Source organism: Symphodus melops (assembly GCF_947650265.1).
Source record: "Symphodus melops genome assembly, chromosome: 12".
In the NCBI taxonomy this organism is placed as follows: Eukaryota; Metazoa; Chordata; class Actinopteri; order Labriformes; family Labridae; genus Symphodus; species Symphodus melops.
In genome coordinates this window covers 15,185,418-15,212,643 of record NC_136702.1, presented here as the reverse complement: position 1 = coordinate 15,212,643, position 27,226 = coordinate 15,185,418, and the positions used below count along the sequence as shown (strand labels likewise).

At 43.0% G+C, this 27,226-nt stretch overlaps 1 protein-coding gene across 3 annotated transcripts; it reads right to left on the bottom strand.

Moving 5' to 3' along the window:
- Positions 1-162: 162 nt before the first annotated feature.
- tsc22d1 (TSC22 domain family, member 1) lies at positions 163-27,226 on the bottom strand. 3 transcript variants are annotated; one of them, XM_079358096.1, is made up of 3 exons: positions 23,753-27,226; positions 1,920-1,971; positions 163-899 (listed from the first exon to the last, which is right to left on the bottom strand). In XM_079358096.1, exons 1-3 carry the CDS (start codon positions 26,422-26,424, stop codon positions 630-632), a joined length of 2,994 nt encoding a protein of 997 aa, XP_079214222.1. In that variant the 5' UTR covers positions 26,425-27,226; the 3' UTR covers positions 163-629. The 3 variants fall into 3 exon arrangements, with proteins under 3 accessions (XP_079214222.1, XP_079214224.1, XP_079214223.1); XM_079358098.1 differs by lacking the exon at positions 23,753-27,226 and adding an exon at positions 5,620-6,045; XM_079358097.1 differs by lacking the exon at positions 23,753-27,226 and adding an exon at positions 2,269-2,638.

The following is a 27,226-nucleotide window of genomic DNA, read 5'->3' as shown; positions in this document are numbered from 1 at the left end:
GTAACAATGCTGCCAAATGTTCAAAATACCCTCCCGCCCACTCCCCCATTCCAGATGGGGACTTTGTCATGATAATAATTGCTCACATTCGTCATTTGTCACTCTGAGAAGGCCTTTTGTGTCTCTCTCAAATGTCTCAGTGTGTAACTTTAGGATCTAGGCTTGAGAGAGAACAACTTTTATTTACATCATCCAGCAAAAAAAAAATGTAACTAAAACAATCCTCCACCTCCTATTCATCAACTGCCAGCATCAGTAAAATCGACATCACTTAAAATCCAGACACAGGCACAGTGATATTTTTATCTATAAGTATATCGCCACTGATAAGCTGTTTTGTTTCTTCTTGGTAAGACATTCTAGTTGATATGTCCAAGGGCTATTTGGCAAATATACGATAACTCATTCCTCCTCCGAAACAAACCACCCATATTGAATTGCCAGATTATCACCCCCCATGATGCGGTGGAGCACCACTTGTCCTACTAGCTGCAACCTTCTGAGAGATAAATATGTGCAAAATTCTTGTCCTAACAGCGGTACATGGTGCTGTAGAAGGCAAGTTTAGCTCTGCTGCTGTAGCAGAACGATGAAACTGTCAGTCAGTCTGTCTTTAAGCCAAGACGAGGCTACGCCGAAGGTCCAGAGCTGTGAAGTGTGGGCTGGGTGAGGGTGGCGGAGCTCGTTGGTCCTGGTGTAGCTGCTGATGGAGGTGCAGGCGGAGAACCAGTCTGAACCTGAGCCTGGAACTGGGCCATCTGCTCCGGGCTGGCAAGCGTCTTCAACAGGGTATTCTCCTGCTCCAACTGGGAGTTACGCTCTATCAGCTCCTTGATCTGCTCCTTAAGGACCTCCACCTCCTCACGCACAGCATACATCAGGTGACTCTTTACCAGGTCCTTAAAGAGACAGACATAGACAACATGTTTTAAGAAAGAAATTCATCTAAGAACAAAAAAAGAAGAAGAAAAAAATAAAAAAGAGAGAGATCAGAAGGATTTGGGAAGCATTTTAAATAAACTGGTTGATGAACCTAAGGTCCGGAGACTTCCAGTGAGGGACGATAATATACGTAAACAAAGAACATGCAACACGACACAGTTTAAATCACTTTAAATTTTAAAGTTTGTTTGATATGCCAATCCGGACAGACGGTGCTGTTAATATTAAAGATGAGTCACCTAAGCGCAACATCTGTCATGCACAAAGAAATGACAGACCATTATGATTTGTGAAATACAACAAAGAAGAAGCAATTTGCAAGTAAAAAACAATTTATATAGAGAAAAAAAAAAGATAAAATATTTTGGAGACATTCAAAATTATAGTGTAGAAGACAACTTATCTAGAAGTATTACACAACAATTACACAACCTGACATGAAAATGAAGTAGATATTTGAACCTAGAATTAATGAATTTCAAATTAAATTCCCTGATCAGAAAAACTTGACTAAGCACAGCTTCACGTCATGAATCCTACCCACATTTAAGTCTGGGCCAATCAGAACCCGAGATATTTATAACTGGCCTGTGAGCCTTCAAGTGTGCCTAGCAACAGAGCTGACCATGCCACAACAACAGAAAGTGAAACGGATAAAGTTGTTTCTTTCTTTTTAAATGGGAATTTATCTGAATTGTAGACCTGCTCTCAACACAAAACAAGTACGCTTACAAGTTTACTGCATTGATTTAAGACGATATTTAAATCCTGGACGTTGTCTAGAGCTGGATACGTCAACTGTACGAAATTAAGTTTTTAAAAATATCTTAAAGCAGTCTCTAGACATCATTTTTTCCCCTCTATATTAGTTTTATCTTTAAGACAAACCACAACTCTAAAATTTTATTTTACGGATAACATCTCAGTTTATTAACCATATCGAACATTTCCCCGAGTAATAAGAGAAACAAACTCACCATTGCTTGTTCAATCTTGTTGTCTATAGCCACCACGCTGGCTCCTGACGAGCTGCAAGAGAGGAAGAAGAAGAACATTAATATCATTTTATGGTCTAATCCTCACTTACTGTACACATAGAGTTTTGGAATGTGCCAGGGGCCCTACACATGGATCTGCGTTGTTACAGGAAGCTCCTGGAATGACTGTTAATTCCTATTTTCTTTTTTTCTCTCCTACAAAGCGTTGAAGTTAATACGGCTGAGTGTAATGCCACTGAAGCAGTGAGCAGCCTCCATCACACAGCGGTGACTTTACAGGTGAAGGAAGCTGGTCACATCTCACACTGTTCTGTTTTCACGTATTCACCTTTTGTCGAGACTGACGTGCGAGCCCTCTGCGCTCAACAACGACGACAGAAACGATATGGAGAGATTTCTCAGCTGGCAGACTCCTATGTCCATAGCCATGGTGTAGCACGGCGAATTCATACTGGCCATGTTTACAATCCACTCACAAACAGCCCTGTGTGTCGACTCGACCTCCACGCGACCAGCTCCGCTGCACACATCCACGCGCTCTTTTCAATTCTCCGTCCGTTAAAGCTCGTGCACCGACGGAAGCGGTACAAATACATCCAAGGTCAGCTCATCTCGGCACTACTGAAAATCTGCAGCTCGGGACAAACCCAGCATAATTTATCCTGTGACAAAACACGAGGTCGGCCGCTGATTGGTCGACACAGAGTGTGTTATTCAGAAACGCCCCCACCTGCCGCTCAGCTGACATGTTTTAGCATAAAATATTCCAGGATGGGAGAGGAGGCGGCTGAAACCGGGGAAAACCGGATAGGAAGGGAAGAAGAAAGAGCTGTAGTACAGAAAAAAACAAGCAGAAGAAGGGCACGTTTTATTAACGCCACAATACACTATTATAGGCCTCGGTTTAAAGGTGAATGTTTCAACTAATATATTGTATCTAAACCAAATACATGTGTGCATAACAAGAAGTCAAGTATTTCTCTTTATTTGGGAGTCTTTACTTGAAGGGTCATTGTTGGTTTCATTTTATAAACAATACTTGATAGCATTCTTTCGGTTTCTTTCGGTGAAGTGAATATAGTCATAATTTACACACATCATTGAATGATAATATTCATTGTGCAATTCTCCGTCATCTATCTATCATTCTTTCATACATGCATGGAACCCTTTCATACATTTTAAACAAAGGGGCTCTAAAGGTATGGAATTGCTTGCCACAAAATATTTTAATTTGAATATTTTGGCAAAGCTGTCTAAGAAGGACAGTGACAATGGCCCAACACTTTAAGATAACAATAATATTCATGAAAGTACATGATTTCTCTCCTTGATTTCTTAAGTAACTCATAAGGAGTAATAAGAGGACTGAGCACACAATCAAAGGGAAAATCCATTTTTGACATCTTATTCTTACTTATATTGCCCCCATGTGGCTCTGCAAAGCATTAACACTTTTTAAGGTCAGAACAAACTTGGCAGAACTGTTCTTGAAGGGGAGTATCTTATTATCTGAGTCATGTACACGCACCCAAAAAAATCTCATCTTATCTTAACAAGACTCTCCCACCACACAAACGTGGGAATCGACCTCTCTAGTGAAAGGCTTACAGCCATAGTGAACACATCCCACGCACACCTAAAAACCATGAGGACACAAAGACGACATTCTTCAGTCTGATCACACTGCAGTTCATAACATAAAAGAAGCCAATACTGAGATGCTGCTTTCATTTCTTTCCTCAATCATCAATAGAAGGTCCCTCAAAATATAGAAAAGCCAATCCTATAAAATATTGTATGACATCAGGTGTATCACAGAGCCAACACAAAGACAACTTGAGCAGAGGTCATAGGCAAGTTGTGGTCCAGAGAAGACAGTAGAACTATGGTGGGGTCTGTTCATGGGAAGCTGATGTATAACAAGGCTGACAGTCAGCTACCTGGGAGAGATAGACATCTCCAGTGCTGTGAACCTGAGTCCATCAAACTTATTTAAAAGTCAGTAATCACCTTGAAGTGGAGGTTTAGTCTTATTTTTGTATGACAACCCACATCTCGACTTAATAAGCACCAGTGCCATGAGAACTGGTTTAGATGTCAGCATGTGCTCACCTCTTATTGCAGTCTGACACTTTAACAAGAAGCTAAAGCTTAAAAAGATCTAAGCTGCAGTCATCTCTTCCGATCTCTTCTTTGACGGGGCGAGGGTTAATCCAATTATCCAGACCCAAATAGCCAGCACTATATCTGGGCTTGAATAAAACCTATGTCTAAAATCTTCAGACTCAGAAACAAACTACAAATGGTGGAAGAGGTAGAATTCATAGGACAACAAAAAAATAGTGTTAAACTTTGAACAGCTTCCCATTAATGGCAAGATAACTCTATAACATGACAAATCAGAGTTTACACCGTTAAATACAATGACATAGTTATACTTAGTTTTGTGGGGCTTTTAAATAAAGTTTGGCATTTTTGGATTGCAACGGTACTACAACATCACATCCCGTGTTGTTTCCACTGGTGGAGTTCATCTATGAAACAGTCCAGAATAGTTTCTGCTAAGGCACAGAGGAGTGTGAGACTGCATTAAGAACATGCCCGTTACTTTTCGTCTGGAAAACGGATTGTGGTGCTTCAATAGAAGATGATGGCGTCTGTGCGACTGTTTTATGTCTTCATATTCTGACATCTCAAAATACTGCTTTATTAGTATACTGTCGATTAATTACTCAATATATAATACCTGCAAGATATGCTGTGATTATATAGGTTAGCTGAAGATTGGTATTACTGCTTTAGTGAAAAACAACACCTGCTCAGTGACCTACTGAAGCAACTAAAGAGGGAATGACCCAAACGATCCCGACAAATACTGAAGCAACTTTAACAGTCGTTGTTCTTTATCTAACAATGAGTGGTGCTGGACATTTGATTAAGAGAAAAACAGAACATTGATGACGTGCACCACATTATAGTGTTGCTGTTAGCGTGTTAGTGTGTCACCATTTTTAGTGTAATTTAGAAAACAATGAAATCTAAATTCTGCTTTAAAATAAGATTTATTTATTTTTAATCTGTTAATCTAAGGGAGCTTATTGATATAACATGAACATATTTAAAAAAAAGCTTTAGCCTTAAAATGTTTCAGTGTTCCTAACAAGTTAAAGGGTAGAACCTCAATTAGACACCAAACAATCAGAAAAGTGAGTCTGCTTTAACATCTCACATAAAATGCTCCAATAAAACAATGTTTTCAAGAAGAAGGAGCAAGTCTTCCACAGTGATTCATCTACCAGTGCACTCTTTATGTGTTACTGTAGTGTACATGATGGCAACAAAGTTCATCTCCATAAAAGACAAAGCTGAAGATTTATCAAGTGATTGTCTCCTGAAGAGTGTTTTCAATGGTAAGAACTTGTACCACGGATTAATGTCATACAGTAGGCACTGTAAAGACACTTGTGTAAAGTTGAGTAAATAATGCAATAAAATAAAAATTTAAGTTTCATTTAAAATATTACAAGAAACTTGCAGTGAGATAAGTCCCTGTCAATATGTTTTTTTAAAGCTGCGGCTCAATGAATTGGAGAATACAGCCGTCTACTTCTTGGTGTGAAGCTACTTTTTTGATTGGGCCAAGCGTTTCTACAGGGACTCCCTGTCTTTAGTTTACCTTTTGAGATGCTGCTCCAGCTCCCAGAACAAAAGCTTCATTGCCATCTCGTCATGGCCCTGCACTTGTACTCCCCGTGCTCTCATGGAGCCGTCAGTCAGCAGGATCATATACACTCCAGGAGATCAATGTGTCCCAAGCTTCTTCCTCTGGTGTTTTCTAACGATCTTTGTTGTCTTAAATTTAGATCTTGGTCGTGCTCTATGGATGCATTAATGGATGCTGCTGCTGCTGCTGCTGCACTGGGAATCAAAAGGCAGTATGCTGGGTTGTGATGACTCTGTTTATGCCTGCTCCTAATTTGTCCTCTGTCTATGTCATCTATTTGTGTTTGAATGGCTGACTAGGGAGTGAATTACTGAGTACAGACAGTAACTAGGCGGCTGGTGACGTGTGATCATGTGATCCTGGGAGTTACATAAACCTTCAACAGTGATCAGCGTGTGGCCGAGTGATTTCCCTGCTCCTCCTCTTTAAGCCCCCCTGCTCTCTTTTTATCCTGAGACATTAAAAAGCGATACAACGTTTGGCCTCAACATTCTTTTACAAGTAATGTGATGGACACAATCAATCAGAGTCTCTCTCAGAGTCATGTGATTTAATCACCACATACATGAGATCTCTGTATACATTTTACACCCATAGTTTGGATGGACATTTCCAAGAAAATGGGAACAACTGAGAACATTTAAAATACCCCCCCCCCCCCCGCCCATCATTTATATCTTCGTGTTGTTGAAGTTTTTTTTACAGCCTGTAGTTTTTTTTTCTTCTTGCAGCCCTCTGCGTGATAGACAAGAGACCCTGTGCCTCAGGGTCTTATCTTGTCATTTCTCTTTGAAAGACTGCCTTAAGATGGCTTAAGGCCGTCGCAGGCTGAAAACACAACATGCGCTCACAGCGCCTCCACAGGCTTAGCGACAGCCAGCCAAGAAACAAGAGGTAAAGGGTCTGCACAATGCAGGGGATTTCACTTGTCCTAACAGACTTCATGTGCTGGGCTGAATCAGTAGAACATGACTTTTGGTTGAGCTAAACGTTCCTATGGCAACCTTTCTGTTTACAGGACTAAAGAAGTACCAACAATTCGAGTAACGGGTTCCAAACAAGCCATCAAACTCTGTGTGTCTGATGTTTTTTTTTTTTGTACCTCTAGTTACCAAAATAAAATAAAGTTAGTAAACAATTGGGAGAAATATACATTTCTTTACCCATTCTAAAAGTTCAAAATTACCTTTTTGTTTGTTCTGCTGGTGTGACGTTCCCACAGCGTACGAGCCCCCAGTATACCACACAAAGAGTGAGTAGTGCTTTACCATGTGATGTGAACCCCCTCTAAAGCAGCTGATGGAACAAGGCATTATTAATACACTTAGTTTGTTCTCTGAGCAGAGTGGGACTCAGAGCAGCCAGCTTTATGGAGATATATCCCTCTAGCCTTAGAACAGTAAGTGTTCACCACTTTATGAGGCTATGGCTATGTATGTATGTATGTATGTATGTGTGTGTGTGTGTGTGTGTGTGTGTGTGTGTGTGTGGGGGGGGGGGGGGGGGGGGGGATGACAAACTTGTGCTCTTGTAGTAATTTAGCACAAACTGTGGAAACCTAAAAACCACTGATGGAGACCCTCAGTGCTCTCTTTGCACCGTTATGCAAACATCTGATTTAATATGAAAATGAAACTAAACTTGTCTGCTCGCTCTCGACAGTGTGAAGGTGTGAGGAACATGATGTCCATTGTTGTGTTTGTGTAGGTCATTCCAGATGTGTTTGTTCATCACCTTATTTGCTTCTATGAAGGTTTCTTCTCTGATGGGCCCACTGCCCAACAGAACTGTAGTATTGCTTAATATGTAAACTATGCAATCTGAAAATCTGAATCTGAAACAGTTCTGTTATCTTTTAATGCACGTTTTTGACATAATTAAAGGGGCTGTATGTAACGCTGTCACAGAACTAAATCATGTTTTATCGCCCATTACTGAGAGAACGGTTAACTGGTGTGAAAAAGGAGACATTCACCGTCTATCTGTGTGTGTTCTCGACGTCCTCCTCACACAGCTCTACTCATGGAGAGCAGCAGTTGGAGAATGAAATAAGATGGAATCGGTTATTACTAATAAACGACCGGCCTCCAGCAAAACACAGACTACTTCACAGACTCCACGTAAGAACAAGAAACCAAACAAGGTTTAATGTGTAAAGCCCATCGAACCAAACTAGCATCAGGCGAAGACCAGAGTGAACACGGGAGAGCTTTTCATACATGGAGGGAGCTTCGATCAGTTTTGGGGATTTAAAACTGAATTCTATTGAAAAGGTCAGAGAGTTTCTCTGGACCGTGTGAATTTTGCAGCCGATGAAGATGATCGTTCGTGTGTGTACGAGCGTGTCAGCGAGAGCGAGCAACAGGATGCTAATACAGTTAGCCTAGCAGCCTGCGGTGTCACTAGAAACATGATATTTTTAAAAAGGTTACATAAACCCCCTTTAAGGGCTTTTTAAAAAAAATTTTTTTTACAAAAGGCGGATGTCGTCAATTGTTTAGACCAGTAAGCAGCTAGTCTCTGAGAATGGACGATCAAGCATGCCATGATTTTCAGGTGAAAAGCAGTAAGTTGCGAGGGAGCATAATTACTGCTAAACAAAGTGTGCTCAAAGTCAACTCAAAAACTCCTCAAAGATAAGTGGTGCAAACTCAAGAAGAAGACTTGATCAAAACATGAGAGATAAACAGCAGCTACAAGAGAAACAGGTTTCAGCCTCAGGCTTTCATTATAGTGTTTCAACCACAAATAGTGTGTGTCCAGTTTATAGACAATCCTCCTGGTGCCAAACCTGATAAGACCTAATGAATCTAAAATCAGTGAAAGAGTGCAATAAATAAATAAATAAATAAAAGACAGATAACTCTCAAATCACCAACAAACACATTGACAAGAAATCTCATGTGACCTCTCTCTTTAGAGTTCTGTCATGGTAGACTATCCCCTCAGGATACAAATAAAGAAGGTCTTTTATAACCAACATCATCTGTTCTGATAGGTAGGAACTCCATGCTTTGTCCTTCCATGTTAGCTGCCCTTGGTGTGCGAGTGAAAAGGCTGAATGTGACGTGCTCAGGACTTTATATTGTTGAAAACTGAGAGTCTTGAGCTATTCAAAGGTTGACTCAAACTTTCTACCCAAGCAAGTAATTAAGAGCTGTTAGTTGGAAAACAGAAAAAAAGTTGCACTATAATGCAGGACACGATAACGATGAGGACTGTCTCCACATGGTTTTTTGTCTGTTTTGTGGAAGGTGGAGAGTTTTAGCAAAGACTAATTCATGTAACACTAAAAGCAGTTCCTCATCTTGAACTCATCGGGCTCATATGAATGACGACGCAGTCCAGCACAAAAGATATACAAATTATGCAACTTCAAGAACTAAATACACAAGTAATTAAGTAATTAAATATGATATCCGTGAACTTACCAAATTATATATGTTTTAGTCAACGTGCCTTTAAATGCAGGGAAAATGTTCTATTTTGTTTGAACTACAAATCCCTTTTCCTTTCCATTACTGTGTCTTGTGTAATTCCTGTTTGAATTTTTTTGGGGGGAAAGTACATTACTTACAGGAAGTACACTTCTACAGTGTGTGAGAGAAATGCAATCTTGCACGCCCACGCAAAAAAGAAAAGGGCCTATTGAAATGTTGAATTGTAAAGGCTTTTGGCTGAGCTGTAGTTTGATGACGGAAAGCACACACAGATGTTACCAGTAAGCCCTGGCAGTGGTATTCCATAGTCACACCCTGACTATGGAGAATGACAGAGAGCTACTGAGTGAGTGAGTCAGAGAGGCAGGGCCCAATGATGAGTGGCAAATTTGGCCTCCATACGTAAGAGAGAGAGAGGTGCTGTTGGAGAATTAGGGCTGACAGCAGCAAGTCCTTAGTCCTCGCTCCAAACTAAACACTAAAACACACACATGCATGCACACACACACACACTGGGTGAGAGGCAAAGTGAGAGAAGGAGAGAGAGTCAGGAAGAGAGACAGGAGCTAGAATGGCCTCGATCCACTGCCTCAGCATTCATACAGTCCCATAAAGACGAGCAGAGGAGGAAGAGCTGAGACTGATTTATTAGAATCCTTTTTAAACTGCTGGAACAAAAAAATGGAACATTTTATTCTGACGCCTGACATCATTAAAAGGTGCACTATGCAGTTTTAGTAGCAAAATGTGGAAGTTGGAGGAGTGTACAGATTCTGTGGTGTATGTTCATAAGTCTACACAAACTGTCCTCTGAGGAAGACTTCAGGTAAAAGTTATGGTGAGGCGCCCGTGACTGTGACGCTGTAACCCTCCTGGTAGCTTTTTATCTCCAAACAGTGTTCCAGGGAGCACGTTTCCCTTTGAATAAAGCTGCCGTTATTTAATTCAGATGATATAGCACAGATTTGCTTCACTTTATTAACTTTCAAATTTCACCAGCGAATCTCCATCGAGCACCTTTAATGGCTAACTCAACTACATTTTGTCAATCAATTATCACCATGATGGATTTTATCCAAAGCTGAGCGAAGGATGCATCCTCTCGCTGCGCACACTATACATCATCTTCTACCAGCGACGACTCTGCAGGCCAGCTGTGCGTATCACATCAGGCGGATGGTGGAGTCGTGGTTGTGCTCCAACATTCTCAAACATGATTATAGAGGAGTGAGACGACACAATGGTTTTCACAATAACGGCAGACACAGCTCTTTGCTGATAAACACTATCTGCGGTCAGCTGTGCTGCTGATGTAAGTCGCATTGTTTACCTGGAAACTTGAGTACAAAGGTGAAGACAAGTCATCGGTTCCAGAAGAGATCCAAACGTTCCTTCTCTTCCCCCCCACATAAAGGATCCAAAGTTACGTAAGCATGTTTGATGTGTGCGTGAGCAGCAGGTTTGAGTAATGAGGAGTGAAACCTGGCATTACAAGGATTAGCAGCCTATGAACACAGGGCCTTGAGTGCAGACGACAGAGGACAGAAATAATGCTAACCGCAGCATTACAGGTCTGGAGGAAAGGCCCACTGTGGGGTTCAAGGGCACATGGAGGGATTAGGTGTGCACAGCAGGGCTGGGAATCTTTGGGTGACTCATTCCCGTTGGATTCTTGGAGTCATTTTTCCATTTACAATCAATATTCGAGTCAAAACCATTCTGGATTATTTGCACCATGGATTCAAAGTTGATTTATGAAATACTTCGGGATCTACTTCAATCATCTGTGAGACCGGCTGAATTCCATGCTGCTCTATTTGGAAATCTCCTGAGTTAAAGAGCTAGTTTAAGCACTTAGCAGGGGAGGGATGGATTGATGGATGGATTTTATGAATCGATTTTAAATCTTAGAAGTATAACCAAGTGTACGACTGAATGAAAAAATGAAGTGGTCCTCATTTCAGTGATTCTGATTTCTCTTCTCTTTCTTAAGGTGGCGAGTGACTTGACTCATCGGTTACCATCTTAACAGCCGGCTTTAGTCTGCTCCACAGACTACACCCACATTACTGATGATGCATTTCTGATTGTTGACACATTGAGATTAAAAAAAAAAAAGAAAGAAAGAAAAAGTGCAATTCGGTGGACCATGTGTGGCCCGAACCGTGGGAGTCTCATCCGTACGGCGCATCTAACAGAATGGGAGCTGCTGTTGGATCTCACACCAGACGCAGAAGCATTCTAATCAATGAGTGTGTGTGTTTTTTCTTCTACAAAGGACCGGAGGCTGTGTGTTGAAAGGAAGGCTCCTCTTACCTAGAAAAACACTGAACATCTCATTTTCTACCACAGCCAAGCCCAGGCCAGTAACAAACTGTGGCTGGTTCAAAATCACCTACTACTAAACATGACTGAATGTAGCACTAAGTATGTACTGCATAGTGCATACTACCGTCACAGTAGTATGTATAGGACTACCAGTCTGTGATTTTTCCACAGTATGCCGGGCCCAGCTGAGCCGGCCTCGGAGTTAAGAAGTAAAAAAACAGCCCAAATGCTGCGACAGTGTAGCATCCACTTGCAGTGTGAAAACGCTGACACAGGTTTCTGGAGTGAGTGTTTTGGCACACTGCCGGTCTCTCATTGGTCCACATGCTGCATTTTGGTCAATAGTTCAAACTACTTGTAAAGTAGGCGATTTGAAAAACAGCCTGTGTTTCTCTGAATTAGACAGAACTGTAAGACAACGTGAGTCATCAGCCTTTTGATGCCTTGGCCTACATTTCACTAAAGCTCTGGCTGACACACTGACTCTGAGTGTTTATGTTGTCTGAACCTGCAGTATTACATGAATGTGTAGGGCAACCATAGGCCAACTGATTTTATTCATGGCAATCATAGCAACACATATTTAACAATATCCTGATAACTCTTCTTTGTCCAACATTTCATAAAAAAATGTCCTTCCAAAAAAAAAAAAAATGTCCAATGCAACTTAAGAAAATGAGAGAATCAAACAAAGGAAGTCGTCATTTGGGAAGACTTCATCAAATCAAGAACTCTGCAGCGTTAAGGCTCTGAGCTCTGACCCATTTTCCTGCCTTCTCATGTGTGTGTGTGTGTGTGTGTATGCTACGTTTACGCACCGTTATAAGATTACAGGTGAGAAGAAGAGGACAGCAAAGTGAGTGGATTAATTACTGATCATTCAGCTGCCAGGGCCTAAACCTCTGACGACAGTCAAGCTATCATGAGCACAGCTTAGCTACAAACAAACAAACAGTCGTTTCCTGCCAGGCTTTCAAGTCTGACATACTAACAGTCACAAACGTGGACCGTTCACTGAGATTATACTTCTTAAATTCATCATAGTGGACATTTCTGTCTGTCAAAAAGTGTAAAACTGCTTTGATGATTGATTCCTTTAAATGTTAAAGAATAGTGTGTGGCCCGATGTTTCCATTCAGTTCACATGCACATCCTTCATAGTTGTAAGAAGCTGCTTGCAGCGCACACTTTGAAAGGTCAGCCCTGGACCCGTTATAGAAAATAAAAAGTGAGAAATAGAAGAATGTAGACCACAGCTGTTTTACTGAATATCACACAGCTTTGTGAAGGAAAGGCTTGCTGACACGCTGGAAGTGCAGAAGTCTGAACACGCTCATCCACACTGCCATCTTCTGGTGAAAAATACAACTTCTGCTACATTTATTGAAAGAAATTGTTGAAAATGCCTCCAATAATAGGATGATGAAACCTCAAGCTCTTGCACTTCTTAAGATGCCTATGAGGCAATATAAAGGTTAGCTTCTCACTTTACGTTAGTGAACACCTGGAACTAACGCATCTACAACGACACACATCGTGTAACTCAAGACAAGAAAATAGTCCCAACACGTTTCTGCTTCACTGTTTACAACACCCTTTAAAGAACCATCTAATAGCCAGTTTAAGGTGCAATATTTGCAGTAAACATGGAAATCCTCTCGTCTGTTCACATTTCCCTCTGCAATGCTGTGATGGACCGACACCAACACTATTCTGAATTCCTGAATCAATATAAATGAACAAAGTCAGAATGATGACGGAGCACTTCTGAGTCCAAGTCAAATTTCCACAAAGGGACAATAAAGTGTCTCGTAATGATGGCGATGTTGTGGATTGATGATTCAGATGGCCGATAGGTCGGTCCATCCATCCATCCATCCATTTTCTACCGCTTATCCGGGGCCGGGTCGCGGGGGCAGCAGTCTAAGCAGAGACACCCAGACTTCCCTCACCCCAGACACCTCCTCCAGCTCTTCCGGTGGGACCCCAAGGCGTTCCCAAGCCAGCCGAGAGACATAGTCTCTCCAGCATGTCCTGGGTCTACCCCGAGGCCTCCTCCCGGAGGGACATGCCCGGAATACCTCCCTAGGGAGGCGTCCAGGGGGCATCCGGACCAGATGCCCGAACCACCTCAACTGACTCCTCTCGATGTGAGGGAGTAACGGCTCTACTCCGAGCTCCTCCCTGGTGACCGAGCTCCTCACCCTATAGGTCCACTTTAGATTTTCCTCGTCTTTTAGCCTGCTAGGTTAAAGAGTCCTCTTCGCATGTCGATGACTTTGGGGTTTTTTTACGTTAAAAAAAAAATGTTATGAAACTGAGCATCACTACATACTGAATGAATTTAAAACCTCAGTATTTTTTGTCGTGTAAAACTGTAGGGACATTGACCAAATGGAGGATTCTGCCATTTAATGACTTTTTACTCTGTTACACTTTTTAGGGTCCCTTTGGCTGTAAAAATAACATGACAACGGCCTTTTCAACAGTAATACTGTAATGTAAATACTTTTAACAGTATAAAAGCTTTGTACAGATCTTATACCAGAAACATCTTCGCTCTCTGCAGCAGAAGAGGCCTTTAAACCTCAGAGATCAAACTGGTAAACACTGCCATCTAGTGGCAAATACAAACCTACTGCTGCCATAATACTTTTTTTTTTTTTTTTAATATATAAAGGATGCCACCAATTATTCCCAATGCACTGATGATGATGATGATGAATGTCAGACATGAATTTTACAAAACTCAAGCTTCAACAAGCCAGCGGATTCACACTCTTCTTTTTTTTTTTTTTTATCTTAAAGGTTTGTTATTTCTGCAAGATTTATTTAATATCAATCAAGTTCGATGGAGACCAGCGGGGCCTATTCCTTCTGGTGTCAAACTGAAGCAAAGTTAGATTTTTTAAATTCCCCATCAAATGCGTCAATGCCCGAAAAAGCACATATCACACAAGTTACATCCACAACCTTCCAGTCCTTTCTAACAAATCTCCACTGTCTGTCAGCTGTGAACCAAAATAAAACGCGTTTCAAGAAAGCAACTTCACAAGTCAAAATAACAAAAGTCCTCACATCAGGCCATTCTTCAGGAAACACCGGGCCAGAGGAGAGAAAGCTATCAAGATGACTGACGAACTGTGAAGAAATTCAAAACCCAGCGCAAGCACACCTGTCAAACTGAACTGAGACAGATCAGCTGTGTGACGTCAACGGCTGTGCACTGAAAGGAAAGTGATGACACAGCCAATCAGATCTGTTGTCAACACTTTTAATAATAGATGTATGTTGACTCGTTATTGCAGCCCTGAATAATACATTTTATTTAAAAGTGTTCGTATGAGGTGACCTCGTGTCTTCAACTCAATCTAAGATGTATTGTTACGTACATCAACACACTTGATAAAATGTTCGTTGTGAGCCACTCACTGGATCGATACTGTCCTCTCTTTTCCACCTCGCCATTCCTTTAGGTTTTTTTATTTTGTGAAATCTTGACATGGTTAGTTTCCTGTTCAAAGATTAAAAAGGATTGCACAAGTTCCTTTCCCCCTTGTAGCTTTAGCTCAGTGCCCCTTCTTGTGACTTGAATGACATTGCTTTGTGACCGTAATAACTCTCATGACTGATCCCTCAGATCTCAGACGTCGCAGCACATGAATGGATAAACCACTTTGCATTTTACATTTGTTTTGATGAGTTAAAGATTACAATGACTGAATCTCAGTCTAGTGCGCAGCTGTAAATCTAAATGTTGTTCAAAAGGCTTTGTTAAAAGTTACAATAACTGTGAAAGACACACTTTTCAACAGTTCAAACACACTAACAAAAAATAATCATTTGGGTTACAATAGGGTCCTTCGCACTGGTCAGTGCTTCGGGGCCTAATGAGAGGGACATTGTTAATACCAAGCAAAAAGAGTGGTTCCAAGTCCAAGCTGATAATGAAGCACACAAGTTTGGTCATTCACAAATGACAGCATGAAGAAGCCTTCAGGCCATCTTATGACTTTTAGGCAGAAAAAGAAAATCTGGTGTATGTGGCAGTACACAGCCAACAGGGGGCAGTACAGCTCTATTTACAGAGCTCAACATGGTCTGCACACACTAAAGTTTGCTTCCATGCTTCAGTGACTGAAAGAAAATGCATTACAGAAGATTATTCAAAAAGTAGTTAAAAGTGTTGTGACTGATGTCACTTCAGTGTAGTGTGTGTGTGTGTGTGTGTGTGTGTGTGTGTGTCACTTTTGTGACGTCTACACTGGAACTTCAACACATTCAACATCTAGAAATGTGTGCAATGCATCATATCACCAGACACACACATGACTAAAAAGAGTCCTTGTGTTATTCTTGCTATTAAGAGAAGAGACAGCAGGCTAGACTATTGAGGGGTGGGAGACAACCCCCCCCCCCCCAGCAGCCTTCCTCATTCAGCCACAGAGCATAGAGAAAGGGATTAGCTCACACAAAGCAAGAATGAATATCCAGCTCTATGGGAAAAGACGCTGGCTGGATAGAGCTCTTACGTCATCTCAGCCGAGCAGAGAAAACTGAAACTGTCGGACTCCATCAATCCTGAGCAAAGCAGAGAATGAACAGGTACCATGGTGACAAGCTTCAACACGATCATCCGAGCGCACACATCGACTTTACCATTTGGCAAGACGAGAAGTAGACGTGGCAGACAAAGCAACAGAGTCAGTTATACAAGGCTATAATGAGAACATTTATCCTTCTATCAATGCTGTATGTAGTTCACCAGAATCACATCAGAGCAGAGAAGATCATACTGGCTAACAGAAAACATAATGAAGCAATTAAATTATATGTACAGAGACCGAAGCAGAAACATCAGCGCCCCCCCTCTCCCTCGCTCAGAGTCACGGAATCGGACTCGGAATTCCAACTTGTCGTATCTCAGGGGCAACTCAGAATTTGTGACATCAAATGGAACGCGGCATGGTATCCTGCTGTGTTTTTACAGCTTACTCAGACCTGCAGCGGAAACAATACTTGGTGTCCAGAAGAACTCTGAGCAAAGTCATGGAGAGAAGAGACGAGTTTGAAAACCATGTTTAGAGATTAAGTTGACATAATAACCAGAGACTCCACTTTTAAAACTCCTAATCTTGTGCGATTAAAGGCGACGTATAGTCAACAAACTGGATGCTCAAGCTAAATGTGGCTAGCTGTTAGCTATCTAGAACATCCACGCAGGAGCAATTTCACTCTCGCTCCCTTTCCGTGTTTGTTTAAATGGGGTTTGTTTTACGCATCACCTCATGTGCTGTTTCCACATATCAGCAAGTTGGTCCATCTAACTTTCAGGTGTGTGCTCGCTGCCTGGATGGTTAATGGTAAAAGGACTTTGAGCTTGTAAAGCACTTTTCTAGACCTCTGGCTTTTTAAAGTGCTTTTCACATGGCAGGTCACAACATCCCACACACACACTGATGGCAAAGGCTGCTGTGTAAAGTGTCCAGTATTGACTAATCCCATTCATACACCTCTGAAGAAGCAGCAGGAGCAGCTTGGGGTTAAGTGACGTGCCTTAGAACACATCGAGCATGTAGCTGCAGGAGCTAGGGATCAAACTACCGACCTCCCCTTTTAGAGACAACAAATTCCACAGCCAGTCCTAAATATGTTTTGCCGTTGACACCATGGCATTTGTCTGTTATGCTTCCTGTATCAGTGAGCTAGCTTCCTGATTGGCTATTGTTCCGTATCCACATGACGATCCACAGAGTGCATATTAGGCTCTCCTCTGTGTTCTCTCCGCACTACAGGACTTCTGATCTGAACGTATTTCATTTTATAGATGAGACATTTGGGCGGTCCTGATTGTCTCCCAAGCAGATCGTGTAGAGTAAAATCACTCTTAACACGTCTCACTACAGGAGAATCTGGAAAGATAATTGGAACCACCGGCCTTTGCTCACTTTGATCAAAAGGGGCGGGTCTTGTCATGTGTAACCCACTTTACCATCAATTGTATTCATGATCAATTAGTGAAACAATCTGCAGTCCTTCCAGCCTTTCAATTAGGAGTGAATGCTTCTGAATGTTGTTAGTAAACATCTTAAATGATTTTTCTTTTTTTTGCTTTGCATTTTTTTATATTAAATTAACAAACTGTTCGAAAAACATCCACATGAAAAAGCAAAGTCACTGACTGCATTCACTCCGTGTGTGTGTGTGTGTGTGTGTGTGTGTGTGTGTGTGTGTGTGTGTGTGTGTGTGTGTGTGTGTGTGTGTGTGTGTGTGTGTGTGTGTGTGTGTGTGTGTGTGTGTGTGTGTGTGTGTGTGTGTGTGTGTGTGTGTGTGTGTGTGTGTGTGTGTGTGTGTGTGTGTGTGTGTGTGTGTGTGTGTGTGTGTGTGTGAGATTCCTGGAGCTGACTGGACAGTGTTCTGGCCACAGGAATGCAGGCCATGATTCAGCACATTGCCTGCATGTTTAGGGGGATGACAGTCGAAGGCCACTAAAGCTTAAAAATAAAAGTCTGAACTTGAAATCTCAATCAATGCACCTTCATTATTTTCACACACAAGTTGAAAGAAATAAACTCCACTTGCTGATTTTCCAGCTCAAAAATCTAAATCCATGGCTGTGCTACACGAGCCCTTTTTTTCTGCTGAAGCGAAATCGATCCGACGCACGACTCAGACGACTTCTGGAGGTGAATCAGCGACAGTCCTCCATGCGTGCAGTAATGACTGCACAACAACCGACTGTTTGAATCACACAAGAATCGAAATGAGACGCGAGCGCCCAAAAAGAACATCTGAAGCACATTATTGATGACTGTGTCAACTTATTCTGATGAACTCTGAAGCCCCTCACAGGAGGGAACAGAATTACTTTTGTCCAGTTTTACAACTAAGAGAATATAAACAACAGAAGCAGGTTATACGACAGCATGTGTCTGTGCGTGTGTGTGTGTGTGTGTGTGTGTGGACGGTCAGGCAATATTCTTATAGATGAGAGGCAGACAGACTAAAAACACAATCCATTATCATCCATTACAAGCCATTAGTTTCCCCACTGCACTCTTAAGTGAAACAATTCCGTTTATTGATGGAAACCATCGGAAAGAAGGGGGCAGGGACTCATGAAATCAATGGTCCATCTGCACAAAGCATAAAAATAAGCAATAAACAAAGGCGGGGGGGGTATATAGAACGCTCAGGGCTCTGCATTTAACTCCATTTTATCAACACACTAAACTAATCAAAATCCCCTTGCTGAGCTACATTATGCCATTCATGCTTTAAGCACTTGGATTAAAAAAAAAGAGGCAAATATTGGGCAGGTTGTTGAGAGCTCCCCCTCTCTCGCTCACTCTTGTGCACTGTGTTGCTGCTCTGTCGTGTTCTGGTGCTCTCTGGTTTGGTCAGTGAGGTAGAATCGGGGGGAGGCGTCAGCAGCATAACAAATAAAAAAACAAAGGCTGTTTACTTTAAGTGAAACACTTTAGGGATGGCATCTGTTGACAAATCACATTTCTGTATTTAAAAAAAAAAAAAAAAAAGCAGCAGCGCTATACTGCAACAGTATTGTTGCATTTACTTGAACACAATTAATGTGAATGAGAGTTTGTCAGGATACCAGTAAACAACCTGCCCTCGCTAAGAAACAGAGCAGTAAACACCTAACATCACAGCATGGCAACAGTGCAAATTTAATCAGAAGCTCAATGTTATTATCAAACAGTTTGACTTTAAGAAAAATATAGCACTTTTAATTTGAACATTAACATCATCAATGCTAGTTGACGAAACATCACTTACACATTCTGTGTCTCTTAAGAACACCAAAAGAAAATATATCTGAACAGATGAATTAACTGAATTTTGTTTGCACTTAGTGCCTGCGCATCAAAAACAGAGGCTGCAGTCTGCACTGCTGCAGTTGCTGGTTTGAGTCCCTGCCTGGACCTTTTGCTCCACGTGTTCTCACTTTCCTCCTGAACAAAACCGCTGTCCTGTTAAACAAAGGAAACGTACTGCCCCAAAAAATCTTGCTTTTATTTCATGCCAACTCTTGACTTACAGGTGAAAACATCTGGAGGTCCTGAGTATACGCTTCATCAAGCTAACGCTCACAGTAAACTATATCAAAACCAACAGATGGAGACAGTTGAAGCACACGATGGTAAGTTTATCAGAGCTGGATCAGTGTTGTGATCACACTTCTGCTCAGTCTCTTTAATGTGCTCCAGTCTGTGGAGTCCCCGGTGGTCTAAACAAGCTTCAGTAGACCTGACTAAGTTGGGTTAGGTCAGGTTAGGTCACTTCCTCTATGTGTAGTGAATTTTGGGGATCTCGTTGATCTCTCCACACAATGAGCAGCGGGCAGGGCACACACTGCCCGGGGAGAAGATTACATTCAAATGGGACAGCAGCAGAGAAAGCCATTGTGTTACCGACCTGCTCACATTCCCCCCGAGCCTTCACACATTTAAGCAAATACAGGCTTCAACTATTTTAGTGGCAAAGTAGAGGTTCAAGTAAAAGAGATTTACTCAATGTTTTGTCCTCTGGCACTTTGGTTCTTTAGCTATCAGCTATCTGAACGGCCAACACACAATAAGCATGTCTTTTCATATCTCTATCATAGGCGCATAAATGGCACACACACAAACTCATTTGGATCAAAGCAAACTGATGTTGAGTCCTACAGCCTTTTATGCCTTTATTCAGAGATGGGTCAGTGGACAGAGAAAGAACTCACCTTAGTAATCTATGTGTGATTAAGTATTATGCTAAAGGAGGAACTTGTAAGGTGTCAAATATATTTTGCGTTATGACACACGTTGATGGGCAAAAATCTGACTGAATTTAGAGACGTAACGAGGAAAAAGTACAACATAAAAAAAAGTCAAATGAACAAAAAAAATGTTTTACTTTTCATTTGAATGAAGAAAATATTAAATGTTTGGAGTAGGTGTCAGAAGGTCATTCCTCAGCTCAAGTTTGAAAGCTCAGGTTATTTTTACGTGAATGTGGATCGTGTTAGGGGCCCGAACTCCTAAAAAAGAACGCCAGCAGCAGTTTGCTATCACTGTACAGACTTGGAGGTTTCACTTGTTATTGGAAATGATTGAAAAAGTGACGGTCCGAGTAGAGACCACGCATCTTAACCTAATCCATGAAAGACTTTTCTGTTCACATACAGCATAGACAGCGTCCGTCATGCAACTCACACACAAGAAAACACATGCACAAACATCCTAAATACCCTGATGATTTACTGCTGTGTGACTTAGCATGTTGTCAGGCATGTGCCAGCTAAAACGGGCTACATCAACCCCCCCCCCCCCCATTTGAAACAAGGTCCCCCATCGGAACCCACAGACAGCAATAAACTACAGTCCCTAACAAGTGTTAGTGAACCCCTCTGAGTCTGCAAGCACGAGGCCAGGAAGCGTTCCTCCACAGCAGCAAACCATGACGCCTTTTCCAGCACTGTGAACTCTACTTCTGATTGTAAAATGTTCCTCTGTTCAAGTGTAGCTGGTCATGTTCTGACGATCAAAAAAATGGTTAAAGCACATTTAACCCTTTGGTCCCTTTAACTTTCACTCAGAAGCAAAAATCTGCCTTTAAATTTGAAGGAAATAATCATTTGACATTTATCGACAATGACTGATTGGATTTTTTTTTTCTATTGAACAAAAAAAAGAAACTAGAAATGACTAAAAACTATTTGACCTTTAATTTATATATAAAAGAGAACAAAAGTTGATGTATTTCTCTTTGAGGATGGTTTATTAACCAGAATTCTTCTTTTGAGATTAAAGTGCAGACTTGTCCTTTAAAGCGTTCAGTTTCAGGACAGCAGAATGAATGTATGAAGTAAACAGAAGGGGAGCGTCTTCACATTAAAGAGAATTTTCATGATTGAAAAATCCTCCCAGAAAACAAATGCAGCTTCTAGATAAAACAGATTTGATCGCCCAGCCTCTGACTTTATCACTCACAGGGGCGTTTTTCCTCTGATAGTTGCACATTGCAAAAACGCTCACATCATATTCATGTGCCTGTGATGCTGGACCTATTAACAAGGACTATGACAATGCTGATATGTAATGTCTTTTAGTCAGAAGACGCTGAACTAGAAGACAGCTTACAAATAACTGTCACATGAAAATCCCCATTACAGTCCAGTTGGTGTGTTCAGTTACAGTGTGTTTTAGTTTTCTGCCCAAATTTGACCTTTAGTTATTGTCTCAGCTTCTGTATGTTACAGACCACAATGCTGGCCGATGTTTTTTATTTAAATATAAGCCGGAAGTTTTTTTGTTTTTTTTAAAAACAACAAAAAAACATGAGCAGTTACACTTCAAAGTCTTTGGTCTGGGGAGATTGAGTGAGTGAGACCCAGCAGGGGATGTTATTGGGGATGACTGTGTAGCCTGTTTAGCAGCCTCCAAGTGAAGACTCTACCAGATTAGATAGAGGCTAATATGATAACATGGAATATAGCACAGAGTTGTTTTACAACCAGTCTAACCAGGACTCTGACTCCAGATATGATGGAGACACAGCACTTTCAGTCAGAGGGGTAAGAAGCAGGAGAGATGACGTCAGACTTCTGCTGCAAGAAGCTCAACTCTGGGAAAAAGACACCGAGGTGTTCAAGAAACCTGCTGCTTCATAAAACCTTGGCCTGCTGTTTTGTTTGTCTAGAACCCGCTCTAAAACTCATTAAGTATCAGGGCAAATGTTCAATTTATTGAATCTTTCTGTATAGCAGGCATTAGGCTGGCTCCAATTCCAGCCACCCATTTGTAAACAAACAACGAGCGCAGTAGGAACCATTAACTTGCTCTTGTGTGACAGCAGGTAAACTACAGAAACAAACAAGTTTATTTCAGCGATACACATTTCTCATGTAACACAAAGGTCCTGGTTTCCCTCAAATGCTACTTATCATCAAAGACAATAATCCACCTGATCCCCGTAGGATCCACATTCCTCAAAGTTTAACGTCATGTGATAACCATGGCCATCCTTCTGTATGCATCCAACTGGACAATACTAACATCCCCTTTACAACAATGTTACCCTTTTTATCCTCATATATTTCAACTGCTCCATTAATAATGGCGTCTATAGCTCAGGTATTTAAAAAAAAAAAAAAAAAAAAACAGCTAAAAAGCTGAGCTGGAGGGGGCGCCGATAGCTCAGCGGCAGCGACAGCGCGCGTACCATGTTGCGAGGCTTTACTCCTCGCGCGGGCGGCCCGGGTTCGCGTCCGGCCTGTGGCCACCTTCCCGCATGTCTCTCCCCACTCTCTCCCCCTTTCCGACTCTATCTGTCCTATCAATAAAGGCAAAAAGGCCAAAAATAATCCTTTAAAAAAAAAAAAAAAAAAGCTGAGCTGGTGATAAGCTGTAAATCAGGTGAATTTGAGCATTTTCCTGCTGCTGCGAGGTGATTACAAATCCCCAGTCTCCCCCTAAAATAAATTCTTCAAATTCATTTTTGGGGACAACATACCACAGGACTTTCAGAGAGCAGTTCATGGTATAAATATGTAGCCTACAGGGTGAAGTCACAAACAAAGATGGAGGGAAAAGAGAGAGAGCGAGAAAGAAAGAGTTTAAAGAAGTGAGTGAGATGGAAAAGTAATACTGGTCTATTCTTCTTTCAAAATGTAAACCAACATTTCCTCCACTTGACTTTAATGAAACATGGACAGAGTATTTTCAAGATGTCTAGAAAACAATTATAAAAACACTTGTGTTTTGATTCATGTGTGGAATGAAACTTTTCATAAGTAGCATGTTTGCACGTCCTTGTCCATTTCTGCCTCTAATCAAACGTCCATGTAACCTCAGCTTTGTTTGATTGAACAACTAATGTGCTGACTGTGTGTACAGCAAACGGTGTCCCTTGCAGAAATTGTGCCCTGTAAGGCAGACAGTCAGGATTCAAGCAAGCAGTCAGGCCCAGTAAAAGTGTTGATTCACTGCAGCCACTTGATAAAGACAAGAAAACCTCACACGCAGCTGAGCTTTGCACAGCTGCATGTTTGAGTCTCACTGACAAGAGGAAAGATGGACTGCGGCCACTGTCTCGCCACCCTCCAAAAACAATAACATTTATCTTTCTTCACAGCAGTCAGAAAAATGATCCAGCTTCAAACAGACTGCGAATGTGGAGTTCCCAATCCCTACAAAGACCCATTAACACGAGGAGTAATATACTTTTTAGTTTGTCAATTGCGCCTGATTTAAAATACATGTTCAATATAATAACTACTGTGATATAAAGAACAAAAGTATGTAAATAGAATCTCTTACCCATCCTCCTCTCCGTCAACAGCCTTGAGAGCAGCTGATGCAGTTAAGGCACAGGTGGTAGTGGCATTGCCCTCCATGTCTTGACCCTGCCCAGTGCTGGATCCAGATCCTGCTTCCCCTCCGGACAGCTTGGGCAGCCCCAATAAAGCCGACTGGTGCTGGAGGAGCAGCCGCTGGGCGTCCTGCAGCTGAGTTGTGGTGAAGGTGGGCAGACTAGCGTAGAGGACGCTGGCCTGGGCAGCATGAGCCAGGGCCTGGGCACTGTTGGGATCCTGGGACAGGCTGACACATGATTGTTGGCTGAAGGGAACATTCTGCGGGGCCATCCGACTACTACTTCCAGTGTTGTGGGCTTGGGGATCATTCTGAGGGTTGGGGGCGAGAACACTCTGGTGGACTGATGCAGGCAGCTGGGCGCCCAAGGACAGGTTTTGGGTTTGTGTTGGAAGCGATTGCGGTTTCTGCTGCTGGCAATCTAATTGGCTGGGGTGGCTCTGGGGCTGCTGGCCAAGACCAGGTACGCCAACTTGAGATGGCATATTAGAGCTGGAAGCCTGAAGGGGGGAGGGCTGCTGGGGCTGATTGTGGAGGAGCGCCTGCTGCTGCAGGCCCCCGATCATCTGACAAGCTCCACTAGCGGGTCCAGAGGGAGCTGATGCACATTGGTTGGATTGAGAATGAGGAGCAGTGGCTTTGGGGATACCTTGATGAGCCTGGGTGTACTCTATAGGCCTCCCTTGTACTGGGGCTGCTTGGGTGGTAGTGGCTGGTTGCTGTGGTATAGTGGCATAGCCCATCTTCTGCTGCTGAACACCCACGAGGCCTTGTGTGGAGCCAGTGGATTGATTAGCGACTGCCTGGGCGTAGGTGAGCTGCTGCTGCTGCTGGTGCACAGCAGATGCAGAAAGCCCAAGTGTGGTCTGGTGGCCTGGCATGGGAGCTGGCTGATTAACATTTGGGGGAGCTGAGGGGGCGACAGAAGTCTTAACATGTGAATGGCTGACGTCCTGCGGGTGCATGTGAGGTTGGGACCCTCCCATGCTTAAGCCACTGGGGAGGATTCCTTGAAAACCCTGAGGAGGGGAGACATAATCCTGGGCATTCTGATGTCCCCCACCTTCTCCACTGCACACACTCTCAGTATAATGGCTCAATGTACTCATAGTGCTACTCACAGAACTACCACTTGTGCTTTCCCTCTCTGAGGCCCCGACAAAGCTCTCAGAGACAAAGTGACGCATGCTGAGAGACCCAGTGTCAGACGCAGAGGAGCTGGGAGCAGAGGCTGGGGTCTCCTTGTCATAGAACTCGGTGCATGTCCATCTGCCCTTCTTAAAGGGCTCGGAGCTTGAGTCCAGCTTGACCACCCTGAAGCGAGAACTGGTGGTAGCCACTGCAGGGGCTGCAGTTGGGGCAGACTGGGCAGAAGTAGATGGCACAGGGGCTGTGGCGACGGGGACACTCACAGCAGATCCAACTCTACCGTGGATCCCGCTGGAGAGCGGCATCCCTCCAGGGCCACTGACAGCAGCAGCAGTAGTGATGGTAGTCATGGAGATGTTGGAGTTGATGTTCTGTGGTTGCTGGATGATGCTGACATTAGTATTAATGAGGTTACTCCCAGCTGCAACAGCGCCACCTCCACTCCCCCCACTGCTTATCACATTGGAAGGAAAGCCACCGCTGCTACTGCTCGTACTCATACTGATCCCTCCCTTCACAGGCACGCTGGCAGAGCTCACCATATTCACATTACTAACACTGCTGGTCTGGGGATTAGCTATGCTAACTGTAGTGCCTGTAGCAGAGTTGTGCATTCCAGGGACAGATCCTGGGGCCACAACCCCCACAGACTGGCCAACGACACTTGCAGGGACAGCCTGGGACACATTCTCTTGAGGAACCCCCACATTAGAAGGCATTTTCGGGGTGACACAAGGTAAAGCTCCTGAAGCGAGGGTGCTCCCAGGTCCGGAGGACAGTGGGTAGCCATGTGCATGGTTAGGATGATGATGATGATGGTGGTGGTGGTGTTGTTGTTGATGGTGATGGTGCACGGTCCCATTAACCATCGGACTGTGGTGTTGAGTTTGGTTCATGGCATGCGGGTGTGAAGGCTGGTTTGGGGAAACAGCTCCAGGGGTCTCTGCCTCGTGGAAATTATTCAGCGTCTCTTCCGAAGAGCTCCTTTCTGCACCCACGATGTCATTAGCTCGTGACAGGGAAACATCCAAGATTTCCGAAGAAGACAGATCCTCTGTGTGAGACTCATCCAGGTCATCATAGCTCTCTGTATCTTCTGCAATACTGTTGTTGGTACTCACAGAGATCTGTGCTGGAGTCACACTTGTGATCTGGAAACCGCTCTTCTTTTTGATTTGAGCTCCTGTCGACTGCGTTGCTTGGGGCTGGGGGAGCAGATTCAGGCTGTGGGGTGGAATATGATGGGGACCAGGGGAAGATGAACCAGCAGGAGGTTGGCACTGGATCAACAGGGAGGGTTGATAATCATCAGCAGGGACGTGGCTGTTATTGACTGCTGGGTTTGCCGGCGTGGACAATGTAGGGCCGCTCCCGCTGCCTGTGTTGCTCCCCCTTCTATGAAAGACAGCCGGGTGCGCCATCTTTCTAATACTGCCAGCAGAGTCTCCTGCAGGGTCCGGATGATGCATTTTGAGAGACTCCGGGGGGTACTTGGTCTCTGACAGTATGCAATAAGCTTGCAATTCGTTAACGGCGCCGTCTTGACAAAACTAAGGCCAACAGACAACACGATCAAAAAAAACAAATATCTGAACCAAGTGGAGGTTGCACTCAAATGTCAGGCAAAGTTTTGCCAATATTTACAGCCTCTCATACGAGATTCAGAGTAATGACAGCGAGGCAGAAGAAGCTAGTGGCCGCTTACAGGAGAGCTAGCGTGTTCACGTCAGCTGATGCCTGCTGTAATTTGCCGGCTAACTACAAGTGTTACCCATTAATGTCTCTGTTAAGAGCATAGCCTGTTTGGTTTTTAGGCTCTTTAAATGTTGTAACTGCTACTTGTCCTAATAGCATGAATAATTGCAGTTAACTTAGATGCTAGCCTAACAGAGAAGTAACGCCAGCTAGCTAGCTGCCAGTCTCCATCACCGGCTAACACAGACTCTACTGAGAGGTTTTAGCTGCTGGTTTGCTCAAAGGAAAGGAAATGAAAACAAGCAACCTTCTATGCAGAGTCCAGAGGTGTAAATCCAAAATACGGGTTTTATAGCTGCGCAGAAAGGTTTAATCCATTCCACTGAGGGCTGGTTTTGGTCTTGGTTTTGCTGTATCACTGGTCCTCCCCTGTGCTCGCGTTGTTCAGTCTGTAGCCTCTGTTGCTCGCTGCTGTGACGGAGCTGGAGGGGAGGGCTGCTCGATAATATGGCGTCCGCGCATGGTCCCTGATGCCAGACATAAAGCAGTCTGGGAGAGGCGGTGACGAGCCCAACA